This window comes from Hipposideros armiger, unplaced genomic scaffold (assembly GCF_001890085.2).
Source record: "Hipposideros armiger isolate ML-2016 unplaced genomic scaffold, ASM189008v1 scaffold_211, whole genome shotgun sequence".
In the NCBI taxonomy this organism is placed as follows: domain Eukaryota; kingdom Metazoa; phylum Chordata; class Mammalia; order Chiroptera; family Hipposideridae; genus Hipposideros; species Hipposideros armiger.
Genome location: NW_017731561.1, coordinates 1,206,502 through 1,223,151, shown reverse-complemented (window position 1 = coordinate 1,223,151; position 16,650 = coordinate 1,206,502). Strand labels below are relative to the sequence as shown.

The 16,650-nt window shown below is 33.7% G+C and overlaps 1 protein-coding gene across 3 annotated transcripts in view; it reads left to right on the top strand.

Moving 5' to 3' along the window:
* CLINT1 (clathrin interactor 1) overlaps positions 1-16,650 on the top strand; it is a 65,079-nt gene that overhangs the window by 43,250 nt on the left and 5,179 nt on the right. For all 3 annotated transcript variants that reach the window (XM_019653985.1, XM_019653984.1, XM_019653986.1), the window contains exons 6-9: positions 15-192; positions 3,598-3,844; positions 5,877-5,946; positions 13,188-13,262. In XM_019653985.1, coding sequence (XP_019509530.1) covers positions 15-192; positions 3,598-3,844; positions 5,877-5,946; positions 13,188-13,262 — 570 coding nt within the window. The remainder of the gene's footprint in view (positions 1-14; positions 193-3,597; positions 3,845-5,876; positions 5,947-13,187; positions 13,263-16,650) is intronic.

The window sequence follows — 16,650 nt, the reverse complement described above, 5'->3', positions numbered from 1 at the left end:
AATGCTTTATACAGGTGAAAGATATGATCCTGAGCCCAAATCAAAATGGGATGAGGAGTGGGATAAAAACAAAAGTGCTTTTCCATTCAGCGATAAATTAGGTGAACTGAGTGATAAAATTGGAAGCACAATTGATGACACCATCAGCAAGTTCCGGAGGAAAGATAGAGAAGACTCTCCAGAAAGATGCAGGTATTAACACTTTGTATTCTGGCCCTCTAGGAGAGGGTGCTAAATTCACGCAGCTGATTTTTTTGTTGTTGTTTTTGTTTGTTTGTTTTGGGTGTTATCATTATCTGAAGTTGAGCTTTTCTTCTCTAGTAGATTTTATTTTTTGGAGCAGTTCTATGTTCACAGAAAAATTGTGCATAAAGTACAGAGTTGCCATTTAACACACACACACTTATTGTTACTAATATCTTGTATTACTGTGGTACATTTATTAACAATTGATAACCAATATTGATATGCTATTATTAACTGAAGTTTGTTGTTTTCATTAGGGTTCCCTCTGTTGTATGGTTGACAAATGCGTAATACCCACCACTATAGAAACATACAGAATAGTTATAGCGGCCATGCCAGTCTTCTCTGTACTGTTGAAGTTGTAGTATATTTGCTGCTCATTTGAGCACTGCGAGGCTATTTTTAAGATGCGAGGTGAAACATTATTTGAAATTAGTACTAACACACTTTCCATGTTGTCTGTCCATTTATTTCTAAAATTGATCACATTTCCTGTATGTTTTTATTCTGACCATTTATTGGAATTACCTTTTTCTCAGTAAGAACTTTCAAAGCTCATTTTACATTTTAGCATCAGATTATCCAGAGATCTAAGATATTGCTGAGGGATAAAGAAGTTTATTGTATTAAATTTAAACAAGAGTTAAAGGGTTTAAAATTTAACTCCTCCTGTGACATTCCATTAGATTATTTGCCAGTGTATACCAGGAAAAAAATATAAATGGATTTTTGAACTAAAATGTTTCTGAGCATAGACCTATATTTTCATAAACTACATTCTCTAATAGTAAGACATTTTTATTTAGTTTTATATAGAACAATACTTGGAATTGCATTATTATTTTTTTTTCCTACAAGTATAGCTGTAAACTAGTTTTTCTACAGGTTAAAAGGGCAGTGTACGTAGCACTTAATTTGCAAAGCAGGCTTTACGAGATCTTTGTCATCTGTGCCCCACAGTAACTATTAGATAGGCTAAAGCAAGGATTTTACCCTTATTGTTTAGAAGTAAAACCTGGGGCCCATTCAGGCTATGTGGAACTTGCTTTAGAGTAATAGCTAGTGATGGAACCGAGTCTTCAAGTGAGTCCTTATAACTAAGTACCATCTCTTTAAAAGAAAAAATAGTTCAGATTTAGGTGTAATTGCAAAAAAGTGAAACTAAAAATATATTTTGAAACTATGCAGGTTCTGCAATATTTTAGTGTCTTTTCAGTATGTTTCCATATTTATTAAATCCTTAGAATTCCTATCTTTTTCAAGACTTTTTCTGGAATATAATCTTTAAAGAGCTAGAATTTATTTTTAGTATTTTGACTACATATATCTATTTTATAACTATATTTCTAGCTCTTTTATGCTAAAATAGTATGCATGTGATAGTAAATACTACACTTTGGGGAATGGCGCCTACTTTAAATATTCTGTGCAGTTTTTTCCCTCATTAATATTCTTGTGACCTGTGTGTTTACATTTTTATTTTGGTTTAGAAAACATAGTGGCCATATATTCTGTTGATATTTCCCGAGAAAAGGTGGGCATCAGGTGGGTCGGTAGACATCTGTGTTCATTCTTGTGTTGGTGCTTGCTCTCCTTTGCCCTTCCACCTTCAGATTTTCTTTCTGTGCTTTTGTCTTACTCCTTTTTTTTCCTCCTTTGTTTTTTTCCCCCCTCATCTTGGCTCTAAGGCAGGATCTGCTAGAGTTCCTAAATCTTTTACATAGAGTATTCAGGTTTAAAACAGTGAAAATGCAGTGTGTATTATTTATCGTAGTAACTAAAGGGCACACCAGGGACTTTTATTGGGTTGTTGGAAAAGTCATGACGTATTTTTTCTATGTTCGTTGCAAAACTGCGTCATGACTTTTCCGACAACCCAGTACATCTTGGAGTATTTGTGAGAGAAGAGTAGATTTTAAAACAAAGTTACATGTGACCTCTTGGGCATGTTAGCAGAATTCCAGACTTATTAGTTCATTACTAGATTCAGGAATTCTTGAACATTGATCAGATATGAGGCTTTCACTTCATTGGGTGCTAGTCAGGTTTATATTCGCAACTTGTAAAGAAATTATTTGTATTGTAATAAAATTGGACATCAGGAAGGTAAGAAATTTTCGGTTTAATTATAGGACTGGTGGTGGGAATCTTTAGGTCATTTGTTGCTGAGAAATTACGTAGTGACAAGAGTTTTTTTAAACACTTAATCAGAGCTTGTAGATTCCCTAAACTGCTTGTAGATAAAAATACACTCAACCCCTTTGCTCTGTGTGGGAAGCCGTTCTTCTTGATCCTTGATTTAGACCAGTTTGGAATTAAAGAACTCCAACATGGTTTATATTTAAGGAGAAATTGTTTTAGCTTAGTCTGGGTTAAATTGCATCAGTAATAATAGTAATAGTTTTAAAGAGAATTCTAAGTATTTTATTTCAGAATATTTAGAAATTAAACCACCTATTCTGAAATTAAGTAATATAGATAATGGAACATGTTTCAGGTAATTTCTGTCTCTGTCCTATTTGCACCAGAAAAAAACCCAATACCTTATTACCGGAGAACAGACTAGTATTGACATTTTACTTCACAGCATATGAAAAACCCAGGTTTCTACTCATTAAAAAAATGTTTGGATGTGCCTGAAAAATTTATTTCAAAAATTTAAAATATATTTAAGTTTTCTGTAAAGCAATTCTCATAGTTACGTAAAAATTTGATCTGATACTATAGTAAAAGCTAGTATAGTTGTTGTAAAGTAAATTTGTTGTAAAGTAAATTACCTCCTATTTTTCTGCATTTACAGATTAGAGCTTTAATTATTTGAAGTCAGCTAGGACAATATTTAAAAGGTAGCCATTGAAATTCTACATTTTATTATGTGTTGTATTAGAACATGAGAGTCTGACAGAGTTATATTATGTAAACGGAACTATACTCGTTGGCACACAATCCATTTCAAGAAAATGGTCGTCAAATGCAATGTTGGAGCTCCCAAGGTCTCATCAGTTGATTCTGATAAGACAATAATCCTGCTATTTTTTTAAATTAAGCTTTAAATCTATAATAAGCACTTGAATTATTTTAGACATTTTTTATTTGTACACATTTATGTAAATACTTTTTTGTAACAGTGTTTTAGATTTACTTGGGGAATTTGTCAGGTTCCTACTTCCCCCCCCAACACACGTCATTATTCAGATAGCTTAGGTAACATTCTATTGATCCCTGTCAGATAGTCAAAGTATGGAATTTTAGAGCTACTGTATTTGAAATTCTTTGGCTCAATTCACTGAGGACTCCATTTTAAAATAATCCCTAGTCTTATTATTTTGCTTCATTTTTAATATCTTTTAGCGACAGTGATGAGGAAAAGAAAGCGAGAAGAGGCAGATCTCCCAAAGGTGAATTCAAAGATGAAGAGGAGACGGTGACGACAAAGCATATCCACATCACACAGGCCACAGAGACCACCACAACCAGACACAAGCGCACAGCAAACCCTTCCAAAACTATTGATCTTGGAGCAGCAGCGCATTACACAGGGGACAAAGCAAGTCCAGATCAGAATGCTTCAACTCACACGCCTCAGTCTTCAGTTAAGGTGGGAACGGCACAAGTTTATACATTATACACAGTTTTCTTCTTATGAATTACTTTTAGAATGACTGTGTAAGTAATTACTAAAAGTAATTCTAGTAGGCTTAGGTATTTCTAGGCAATCATATTAATTACAGATCATCTGGCATATATTACTTAGAGTCATTAATAATAAGAAATCTCTTTGGGGGAAGAAACCTGCCCAATTGCTGAATGCTTGTCTATGCACTTTCTTTGAAAGTGGAAATGACACTTTTGGTTGATTTGGGAAAGGTCGTGAGTCAGAATGTAGTACACCTGCTTCCTTCTAGACACCACTGCTGGTGACCAAGCACAAGATTCACTAAGCGAAAAGTGGGAGTATTTGGAAGGTGTAAGAAATGACAAAGAGGACCAAGTAGAGATATAGGGAAATGGCCTCATTTAATATAGAAATGGTGCCTCCAAACAGAGGCTTATTTGCTTGGCGGTCACTACTGATCAGCAGCCGCGCTGACTTACACCTTCTTCATTTGTTTTTCATTCACCTACTGGGTATGTGGCCACAAGCTAGTCTTTTGGACAGAAACTGCCGAAGAGGAAGATTTGTCCCAAAGACTGAATTGTTGTGTCACTCTCCCCCGACTAGTGTTGACCTGACTTGTATCTTTGCATCAGAAGTAGTAGCTAAAAGCTAAGGAAAGCATTTTTCTAATGTACCTTGCAAATCGTAGATGACTCTAAAAATACAGGTAGTCTTACTTAGTGACGAGAACAAGTGTTTTGTCAACTTCTGCCAAATACCTTCTGGTATATAATTTCACCTATATTGGCTCTAAAGTTTTGATGAAAACCTCAAAATTATAGCTCAACTTTAGTTGTAGTTAAAAAGGGAAAATGACTGTTATTTCTTTGTGATCTTCGATTTCCCCTGCCGTGGATACATTTAGCTTACTGATGGTTATACAGGCTCTGGTAGATATATAACAATTAAAACCCAAATACACGATGGCTGTTATGGAAAATTCATTTAAGGTTGCATGAAGAAAATTATCCCAATGGTATAATTTTTTAACAATAAATTGAGATTTTTATATCTCATAGGATTTTAAATATCAATTTGTAGTACGGCCTGAATATATCTCATTTTGCCATAAATATTTTATATTTGCAGTGTAAGCTTTTGATTTTGTTTTTACTACAAAAAATGTCTAGAAGGCCAAAGCTCTTGAATAGTTACTCAGCTACTTCAGATCTCTTTCAATCTCAAGTCCTTTTTGAACCATGATACAATATTTAATCTTCAGACCTCCAGTTAGCAAGCCCAGGCACTCACAGTGTTTCCCTGCAGCTTAGCAGTTCTCATTTAGCGTGTGTGTATTGAACGTACAGCACAAACGCGTCAGAGTGCTTGGGACTATGGAGAAAGGGAAAATCATACTACACCTCCAGTCCCATAATTTAGTTTGGGAACTAAATACAAAACATTAAATGTCAAGGTATATCAAACGACAGAGTTATACTGACTTATATGGTATACAAACAGCATTGCTAAAGTTCACAGAATCGTAGAATTTTAGAACTAGGTAGGATTTTGGCCTCTATCCCAGTGGATCTAAGACCTTTTTAGGTATTGGAATTATCAAGGGAGCTTTGTAAGACTGTACAGGCCCAAGATCCCATCCAGGGCGTTTATGACTCAGTGTATTGTGATGGGGGTAGGGCGTATGTATTTTTAATGCTTCTCAAATGATTTTGATTGGTAGCATTAAGATTTGAGTGGGATCTGGAAGGTATGTTTTCCAGAGTGAAATGCAGTAAGAAAAAAAGTGAATTAAGGAAACAGACTTTTACAGTGCTGGGAACAGAATTACTTAAAAATACCATCTTTCCATAAGGATTCAAGACCACTTCTGTTTTTTTCAGAAAACGAAATCTATCCCTATTAATATAATTACAGGTACTTGTGTCTAAGCAGGAAATCAGAGACGAATAGAGCAGATTTAGACAAAAATAATAGATATTTATTTTCTAAGCTTATTCTTTGTGTGTTTTAGACTTCAGTGCCTAGCAGTAAGTCATCCAGTGACCTTGTTGATCTGTTTGATGGCACCAGCCAATCAACAGGTAAGCTTCCACATTGGCTTTTTTCTTTTTTAGTAACTTTGGTTTCAGAGTAATTTTTCATGTCAAATAAAAGATAGAATGAAAAATAACAATTTTTTGCATTGGATTTCTTTTTAATGTGCAAGTAGTGAGCCCTGAGCATTATTTAGGGCTGGGGGGATTGTTTAATTGCCTGAAAAAGGAAGAAGAGTGCTTAAATGTTTGACGGGTACTTCCATAATCTCTCTCCTTAATTTCTTTAGCACGGAGTATTTGGGTCCTTTGCTTTCTCTAAGTAAAATATACTGCTCTGCCCATTTTATTGCCTTTCTCTAAATTTAATTCTGGCTCTTAGCATCAGCCATGCCTAGAGTTCATTTCAACTTTTTATTAATTTATTCAACAAATATCTGTTGGACCAGACACAGGTCTGGGTGCTAGAGGTATAATGCTTAGTAAAAAGAGTTCTTGCCCTCACAGGAAGGCCAAGTGGTGTAAGTACAGTAATCATTAATCAAAGAGTCAAACAGTTATCTAATTACAAACATGCAGAGTGCTTTTGAGGAAAGGAGCATGCCATGGAAGTATGTAACTACCTACCTGACATAGTTTAAGAGGCTGTAGCAAAAGAATAGCTTGTTTACCAAGATTTTTTTCAAGGTAGGACTAATGTTTTCTTCTATTTGATTACCAGTATGTGCTACAATAGATTCATTCCCTATAAATTATTTTCAAGAAAATTGATATTTTAGGTTGCATCCAGTGATTATGGAGTTCTGGTAAACTCATGTGCTACTAGTCAAAACAGTTTAAGAAATAAAACTTCTGTTTAAAAACAGTCATTCCCAATTTCTTTAAAGTTCATTTCATATTAAATTATAGATGGCAAGATTGGCGTATAAGTAATGCGCAAAGTAAATCTATTGTTCCTAGTTGTATGTAATGGTTTTTAAAAACTGAATTGTTTTAATATTTACATTAGTATTTTAGTGGCAGTCTGTAATGGAAATTACTTTTCATTCAGAGTTAGTTTATAGTACATGTAATTAATCTAAAGTCTCCTGTTATTATTTTCTTCTTGCCTACTCATAAAACTCTTGGACTAGGAGTGAACTTTATAGGGTATCTGGTTAAACCTAACTTTTTATTTTATTTCATTTTTATTTCTTTATTTTTTTAGACCCTCCTCAATGACTGAATCAACCTAAATTTTAAAATTCTTCAGTTCCCATTCCCTTTTTTCTGTAACTGAAAACTGTTCCTAAAATTATTCTTTAAACTCTTGAACTGTCATGCCCAAGGTTACAAACAACTACATTAGTTTTTTAACAATTCATGTGCCTTTTGTACGTTTAAGATTTTTTTTTTTTCCAAAGATTTTATTGGGGAATTGGGGGAGGGAACAGCATTGGGGAATCGGGGAAGGGGAACAGACAAGTTGCTGTCGTTTTGTTCTTCAGTCTAGTTGTGGAGGACGTTGCTTCAATGGCCCAAGTTGGCACCATCATTGCGCTCTTCCCGGGCGAGGCAGATCAGTCACCGGCTTCTGGACGGCCGCTCACAGCGGCTGCTGGCTACACACGGTAGCCCATGGCAACCCACTGCCACAGGGGATGCAGCCTACACCGTCACCGGCGACTCATGGCAGCCCAGCTCCAAGTTGAGCTGTTGTTCAGCATCTTAGCTGTAGAGGGCAGTGTCACTGGCCCTCATATGTGGGATCCGAACCGGGGCCCTCTGGCATCCCAAGCTAGCTCTTAACCACTGCGCCACTCGGCTGGCCCCGTTTAAGATTTTAACTGTAGTATTAACTAGCAGTTAGCATGTGGTCATATAATACAGACATACTGTCATAGAATATCAACTATTTTGGACTTCCTGGCATTAAATATTAAAGAGCCCCTTTCATGCATCTGTGGAAAGTTTTAATGGAGCAATCAGAGAAGAAATAACTAGGAAGGTCAGATGAGTGGATGTAACTTTTTTCCTCAGTGATATCAAGACTGCTTTGAACAAAGAGAATTATTAAATACCAACATGCTTCCTTTGCTTGGCAAGAAACCTTTGAGTGGTTTTTCTTCTCCAGTGCAAACAGTACATTGACTAATTAAATAGAAGTAGCAATTAATATTAATACAGTAATTGAGACAAATGAAATCTGGAAGGTTTCTTGCCTTAATGTTTATCTTAATAGTCTCTAAAAAAAAAAAAAAACCCAAAAAACCACAACTGAATGTGGGTTGACATCAAAATTATTTTTTAAAGTTAATCTCCTGTTTGAAACAGTATATTTAACCAGTTTGTGCAGACCTCCACTACAATCACTACATAAATTTCATTGCCTCAAACCTCTACTTAAATATTTTAGTAATATATTTGAAATTGAATTCAGCAGTGGAAAAAATTGGATATTAAATCTTTAGCACTTACACATGAGAAAGTCTAGGAATTTACCATATTAGTATTGCTATTTGGTATGCCATTTGGGTGTCATTTACCAGATGTGCCTATACTTATAATAGTACCATCATGTAGGTAATATATGGGCATGAACTGTAAACCTAAGCAGATAGGGCATCTGTACCGCTCAGCAGATAAATATCTCCTCTGAGAAAATGTTCAGAATTTCTTTTTTGTATGTGTTATTACATCCTTTTTCTTAGCAACTTCAAAAGTGTATGTGTGGTAAAATCATTGTAGACTATCAACCAAGTTTAAAAGCACATGTGAAACCTATTCATCAAGATTTACTTGAGACTATCTTGATAAATGTCCTAGTGTGGTGATGTTCTTTGAAAATCTGTACTCAAGTGATATTTTGATGACTTTCACATATAGTACATTTTTAAGTAAACATTTAAAAAAATAATAAAGTATTTAGAAAATAAACCAATTAGAAACAGGCTGCCAGAAACCATACAATCTCATTTTTTAAGTATATCTCACTTCTTTAAAAGTCCACATTGTGTCCTTTGTCCCTTTGTAATTAAGGAATTTGGTCTTGTTTGACATCCTATTTGTTATTTCTAGTACAATAAATGATGTTGAAGAATACAAATAGAAAGACGTTACATGACTTAGAATATACTTAGATTTCTTTTTTAAGTTAAAAAATTTTTTAAAGATTAAGGTAAAGCCAACCTACAATTTTCATTATATTTACATTTGAACCTATTGCCTGTACCCAGTAATCACCAAAGCTAGTTAAGGATATTTACATGAATATGAACCACCTTGTTATATTTTTAATATATCAACTTATGTATTAGAATTTTCATGGAATTATCTCTAATTTAAGCCAAGTGTACAAAAAAATAAAAAATTTTAACATATTCTCTTCTCACTAATTAAAAGTAATGCATGCTCATTCTAGAAACTTGATGGAAAACAAGTGATTTACCATAACTTAGATGCATAAAGTTAATTTTCACATACCTTTTCTATCTATTCAGTCAAATATTTATTTAAGCATTTAAGTGGCAGATCCTTTTTGGGCTTCTAGATAAGGATATATATTCCTTTTGTTTTTTGGGGGTTTTTTTAAGTTGCTTTTCAACTAAGATCTTATGACCATTTATTTATGATAGTTGGCTTTCTTTTACAGACCTTTTAATCACTTTATAATCTTAACATTGTATGGATACACTATAATTTATTTAACCAATCAGTATTTTATTTTTTGGACATTAGGTTTTGTTTTGGGTTTTTTTTCTCCAAAATTTTCTCTATTTTAAAGGAGAGAAATAGCATCTTTCAAAATCTTCCAGTTTGGTAAGGAGAAAATAGTATTTTATTTTATTTTGCATTTGTTTGATGACTGAGTTTGAATACTTTTTATATTTTTATAGGTAATTGTAACCTGTCTAATCATATCCTTTTTCAGTTTTTTTAATTGGGGTGTTTATCCTTATTGATTTTTTTAAAAGCATTTTACATATATTAATTTTTGTCATATATTTACAATTTTATTGGCATTTTGTCATTTTTAAAATTTTTAAGTATTAGAATTCTTCATGCAAAAGTTTTTTTATAGTTGAATCGAGATTAAATTTTTTTGTTGAAGAAAATTTCCATTTGTAGCTTAAGCACTGTCTAGTTCAGTTCTATTTTTCCTGTTCATCGTATAGCTTTGGAAAGTACATGTTCCCAGCTGGTGATTGTAAATAACCTCCTTGCTGCCTTGAAAAGGCAGATGGAAATGGTTCATTTATAATGACAGCTCTCATGTGGGAATCTTGAAGGATAGCTCTTGTGAAATTTAGCAGCCTTCCACATGCAGCAATTTTTGGTAGATTCTTTTATTTAAATTCCCTTAGATAGAAGTTATCTGGGAAAATGCTTAAGTGTAGAAAATTTCTATTGAATTGAAGGCATTGGTATGAATAACATCATTGCATAGAGGTACGGACAATCCCTCCTAGGAGAGAGAAACTTTTCCTAAATGTAATAAAGAGATTTTTAAGACAGTTTTCAAAGTTGAAGCTCACATTATATAAAACACAAGTAGAAGCATAATCTGAGGCACTTCAGAAGATTAGAGAAAAGTTAAATAAATTCTTTTCAAGGAAAGATGGCTTCTATCTGTAAAATACTTAAGTGTGTGTGTTTCCATTCTTGACTCCCAGTGTCCTTAAATTAGTCATTTGAAATCAAACCCCCTTTTAGTATGGATGGAGTGGAATAATATTTGCTATAGGTAAGTTAGGAACCTAGTATAATTTCAGGTTAGGTGTTAGAAGTAGAGCAGTAGAATAACCAAAATAAGTAATTATCTGAAATACTACCTTCAGGATATGACAAAAACAAAATATCTCACCCAGTTTGAAGTTGTGATCTACAGTACTGTGTTTTTATCTGCAACATGAATTTTCTTTTAGCCCAGACTGGGTAAGATTTGAAAATTTCTAACATGTTTGGCATAACAATAGATGTTTATTCACTGCTTGGATAAAGCAAATTAAAATAATCTCCAATTTTCAAATCCCTTCATGTTACAGTAAATGATTAACTATCATTCTGTTACCTAACAGTATACTTTGATCAATATTTTTAACATGAAGCAACATTACAGAAGACAACTTATGAATATGAAGCAGCAACTGTTTGCAACATTCATTTCCCTGCTATTTTTTATTAATATATGTCTTGTTCAAATAATTTAAAAATATAGCTCATTGATCTTTTGTGCCCCATGTCACATTTTATCATGATGTATATACTTATAAAGAAGAAAGAAACAAATCACTGTGATAGTATCCTTTGGATAAAGCAAAAGTAGATGTATTAGGTGTAGTGTTGGTAAGAGTGGAGAACCTTGGCCTTGGTGGCAGTTAGTTCACGGTGAGTGAGGATGTATGTGAATATGGGTGTCTGTGATGAGGCGGAGGAATGAGGAATGAGTTATGCTTGCTAAACGTTGACTACAGTAAATGTGCATTAAAAAGAAATACCAAGTACACATGTATCAGAAACTGATTTGTTCTTTTTATTACTGCTGGCCATTTATTAAGAAGGGAGATGGTTCTAGTTTAATTAACCCAGTTGAGTGTAGCAGATGGGGCAGAATGTCTTGCAGCGATAAGACAATTCAGAAATGGCACCAGATGTTGGAAGCTGTCCCTGGTGGTGTTTGAGTGAAACCCAGATGTTCCAGTCCCACCTGGCTAGTTTCTAAGCACTGCAGGCTAAGCAGCTGTGATGTAACCTATATAATGGTCGCATAACACTAAAAGCACCATAATTGAACTGCCGCTCTAGACTTCTAAGGTTGTGACTCTTACGAGGTAAAATCTTTAAGGACAAACAAAATTAAGGACACCCACTTAAGTTTTCAGATACTTTGGCTATTGCTATTTCATTGCTAACTGAATTGGAAGAGATGGAATATTAAAATTTAATGTCATTGTTCAAATTGTAGATGAAAGTAAATATTCTTACCCATGTAGTGTTTACAAATAAAACTTTGTATGAGAATGTGATGTAATGCACATAGAGATTGATTTGCAGTCTTATGATTTGGATTTCACCCCTTTAAAAACACCAGTCTACAAGTAGCAAAAAGCTATTTTTTCATATAAACAAAATGCAATTATTTGCTTGTTCATGGAGTAAACAAAGTTTTCCCCCTAACTTTTTAATTTAAATTTTTCAAACCTACATATAAAATTTGCCACATTTTCTTTCTGTCTCTAGTTCTTTTTTGTTGTTTGTTTATTGTGGACCATTTGGAGAAAAATTGCAAACATGCATGACATTTTACTCCTAAAATACCTAAGCACGTATCTCATTACAATAAAGACATTCTCCTTTATAATCACAATGTAATTATCATACTTGGGAAATTTAACATTAAAACAGCATTACTGTCTGATATATAAACCATATTCAGATTTCCCCAGTGTCTCAATTATGTCATTTTAGGGTAGCACTTTTTTTAAAATCTAGAGTCCAGTCAAGGACCATGCAATTCATTTACTTGTCTTTTTTTTTTTTAGGCTCCTTTAGAGCAGCCCAGTCTTTTTTGTCTTTTATGATGTTGACATATTCTGAAGTCTTAAGGGTTGTTTTGCAGAATATCTTCAATATATTTCTCTGACTCATCACTCATGATTAAATTCAGGTTAAATATTTTTGGCAGGACTTTCTACATGGATGATGATCGCCTTTTCAGCCCCTTACCTTAGAAGGCCCGTGAATACTACTTTGTTCGATTATTAGTTTCAGCCCCTTACCTTAGAAGGCCCATGAATACTACTTTGTTCGATTATTAGTGGCATCAAGTTTGATCACTTGTTTAAGGTGGTATCCATGAATTTTTCCATTGTCAAAGTAGCTTCCCCCCGACCCCAAGTATTTGCTAAGTAATCTGTGGGGTAATGTTTTGGGATTATGTGACTCTCCTATTCCCCAGCACCATTTTAGCCAGGTTTTAGTATCCTTTGAAGATTCTTAATAAAGAGCATAGTTAGCTAGATAAATTGCATCCCATGTATGTTCATGTAATTAAGTGAGAGGTAACTTTAACCATAGTTGTAATGTTAATTATCTAAGTAGATATAGAACAGAAGAAAGTAAGAGACTCTGTGATAACTTAAAGAGAACATGGTGACATGAAAACCTAGATCAACAAACTAGCTCTTATGATGGGTTTGGAGCCTCTAATATTGGATATTTTTTAAGTTGGTGCTCAAATGCTTTCTGAAGTTGCTATCAGATGTTTTGTGGTTCTAAAGTTTAACTTTTTTCTCATGCTTAATTTCTAGGAGGATCAACTGATTTATTTGGAGGATTTGCTGACTTTGGCTCAGCTGCTGCATCAGGCAATTTCCCTTCCCAAGGTATGATCGTATTTGATTGGTCAGAAATCTAGGGGATGAAAAGGTTATCAAAACAAAACAACTCCCTCCCCCCAAAATCAGCTTCCTTTTGGCACTTTTCTCTTCGTAGTGTTTATAATTCCTAATGAATTTATTCACAAAGGTATTTTATTGGGCCAGTGTCTTAAATGTGCCAAATGAATTAATTTGGTTTAGATTACTTAGGTACACCTAAGTAAAACTGTTCTTAATCTTAAGCAGCTCTTATTTAGCGTGTGCGTGTGTGTGTGTGTGTTGGGGGTGGGGGAGAGAGGTAGGTTATATGAATAAGTATAAATCATCTCATTTTAGCATCAAGAGTATTATGGTTTATGTTTAGCTTATATGATTTTCATGAATGAAATTCAGGGACAGGGACATTGGGTTTGGGCAGACTATCTTACTAAAATTCATTTCTTTGTAATTTAGATATCTTAAGAACATTTCTATGAAAAATAACTGAACTTCATTTTGATAACATCTTTAAATGGTGAACAGTTGAACTCCAGGCAAAACTTCCTCACTCCATTTTAGATTAGAAGTAAAAAATTGTCCTAGATTTGCTGTGGTGATCATTTCGCAATACATACAAATATTGAATCATTATGTTGTATACTTAAAATTAATATGTTATATGTCAATTATACCTCAATTTTTAAAAAGGAAAAAAAAAAAAAAAAGCAACATCCAAGCAGAATGTAGGCTTAAACATCGGGGATCAAGGTGAAGGGCCTATGTACTGTGGTAGCTGTTTAACTTTGGGAAAGCCCCTGAGTCTCCAAAATTCTAAAATTGGAACTGGTGCTACTTGTGCTTCTTTATGACACAGAAATGTCTATGGAAGTATGTAGAATAGGGACTAAGTTCATTATTAAGTGTCTTTTTTAGGTTGTAAAAGGGGTTGTGGTTTTTTCTATAGAATTTTGGTCAGTCTGAAGTTTGAGAGATAATGTAAAAAATTTATAAAAATTTTAAACATGAGGTGAGGCAGGGAGAAAAGGTGTAATTTAACTAAATTAGTCTTATTCACTTCAAACAGTTATCGACTGCTGTTATATTAACTGGGTTAAAATTTGTATTTAGTAATGTCTGAGTTAGGTTTGTTAGGATTTAGGAAGAAAGATGCATAGGTTTTAATGTGATTTAGGGTTATTTTGATAGCCTACTTGTGTAAATTCCAAATATTTCCCAGAAACCAGATTACTTCTTTTTAGAAGTATGGTTATGCTTTCTAAGGGTTAATACCTTACTTTAGGTGAATCAAAGTGAAGATAAACATTGCCCTAATCTTACAGACTGCCTGTGTAATTCTCAAAGTTTTTATATATATATAAAATTGCCTACTATGCAAATAACTCAAATATGTTAATGTTGCCAAGTGATACACCTCTTCATCTGTATGCATGTGATTAATATAACTTGATCGCCATTACGCAAGGGGCTGAAACTGTTGCAACAATGATTAATCATTTCTGAACAATATATGCCCCACTAGAAATATCTTCCTTCCATGATTAATCATCTCAGATAAAGTTTTCAGATGGGGTAACGTTTTGCCCCAGTTTCCATTCTTACTCAGGTTTATATATCAAGCAAATAGAAAATCAGCATAAAAGTTTACCTTTATGCAGCAAACGTCCTTAAATTAGTTTAAATTGTTTAATATAGAGAACTAATTGTAAAACTCTTAATTCAGTATCTTTTGTAAAGAAGATCAAAGACATGTTTTAGTAAAACCCTGAGGTAAAGAATATTAGCCCAGTTCTTGTATTAAATTGTTGGTAGAGCTTGGGATTTCTAAGTGAATTATTTTCTCTTTTGAGGGTACTTATAATTTTAATATGGTAATAGAAGAATATAATTTTAAAGACTTAATGTTATTCTCTTGATATAGCATAATGAGACAGTATTGCAGTGGTCAGTTACCTTTTCAGCTAGACAATGTATTTCCAAGTTGTAAGTGAACTTGAAGTACAAAGAGATGGTGTTAATTGGAAGGACATACCTACTATTTGCTTTCAGATGACAGCTTATATGTAGCTTTTTCTTCACCTTTGTTTTTTCCACTTACATTAATTCATATTAATCTATTTGCCCCTTTCCTAAAGATTTATTTACTTGGAATTGTGTATAACTTAGTTTAAAAAAAGTTTAAGTGTCACTTGCCTTTATATTTATTGGATTCCAAATAGTTAATATTATGTATGAAGAATTTATAGAAGCTTGACTTAACACTTTTATATGGCATACCAGAGAGATGCCTTGGCACTCCACTATCTTTTCAAAATTAATCTAAAGTAAATATAAACCTTAAATTGCACTTACTATGTATATTAAATAATTTAATCTTCACAACTTAGATTTTTTTAAAAACTAGGCACAGAGAGGGTTAAGTAGCTTGCCCAGGGTCACACAGCTAGTAGGATACAAAATCCATACTCTTAAACACTAGTCCTTTAATTAACCTATTATCGATTTTTCTATTATTGAATGCATTCTCTTAAACTTGTTATAATTATACTTTGAAGTGTAGCAATTTATCTTTTTAATATTAGCATGAGTTCCTCTCTTAAAACTATACCCTACTTTTTCTTTAAATAAATAGATTGAGCAATCCTATTTGAAGCAAGCAGTGTACTAAGGTTACATATGTCATGGCTATCTTCAGCCCTTGTATTGTTACTGGAGTATGGCCAAATGGGTGAGAACTTACAGAAATTTACTAACCCTACTCTTAAGTTTATGGAGTTTTTTTTCTCCATGCTTTTCTGGGGTGTGTGTGTGTGTGTGTGTGAGTGTGTGTGTGTGTGTGTGTGTGTGTGTGATAAATTTAATGTCATGAATTTGGGTTTTCCTTTACATGAGATGGTATAAATTGTAGTTTAATTTCTCTTTGAACCTTTCCAAATAATGAATGAAATTATTTGAATTCTCTGATTTTATTGAGTATCTCCTCGCATGAGGATTCTGGATATCCCAACAAAAAGTTTAACCAGTTTAGAATTTTCTTTTTGCTTTTTGAGGTCTCAAGCTAGCTCATGTTTGTTTAGCTGGAAGCTTATTTGATATGTAAACTTGGGTTGGAGGGAAGTTTTGATTATAACTTCTGTGTGTCACCTCAGACCTTCTACGAGATGGGTTTTGCTTTATATATGGGAGTTGCATTTTTTTTCTTTGCCACCTTGTTAACGCTCATGGAATATTCATGAGAAAGAATAACGTCCAGACGGAGATGGCACCTGCAGATGTTAATCTGGATGGACATTTTCCGCTCTCATTTGGTTCAGTTTGTAGACTGTTACATCTGTGCTGTGCACTTCAGAAAGTTTCTTACCCTTACCACTGTCTCTCTCTCTCTCTCTGTCTCTCT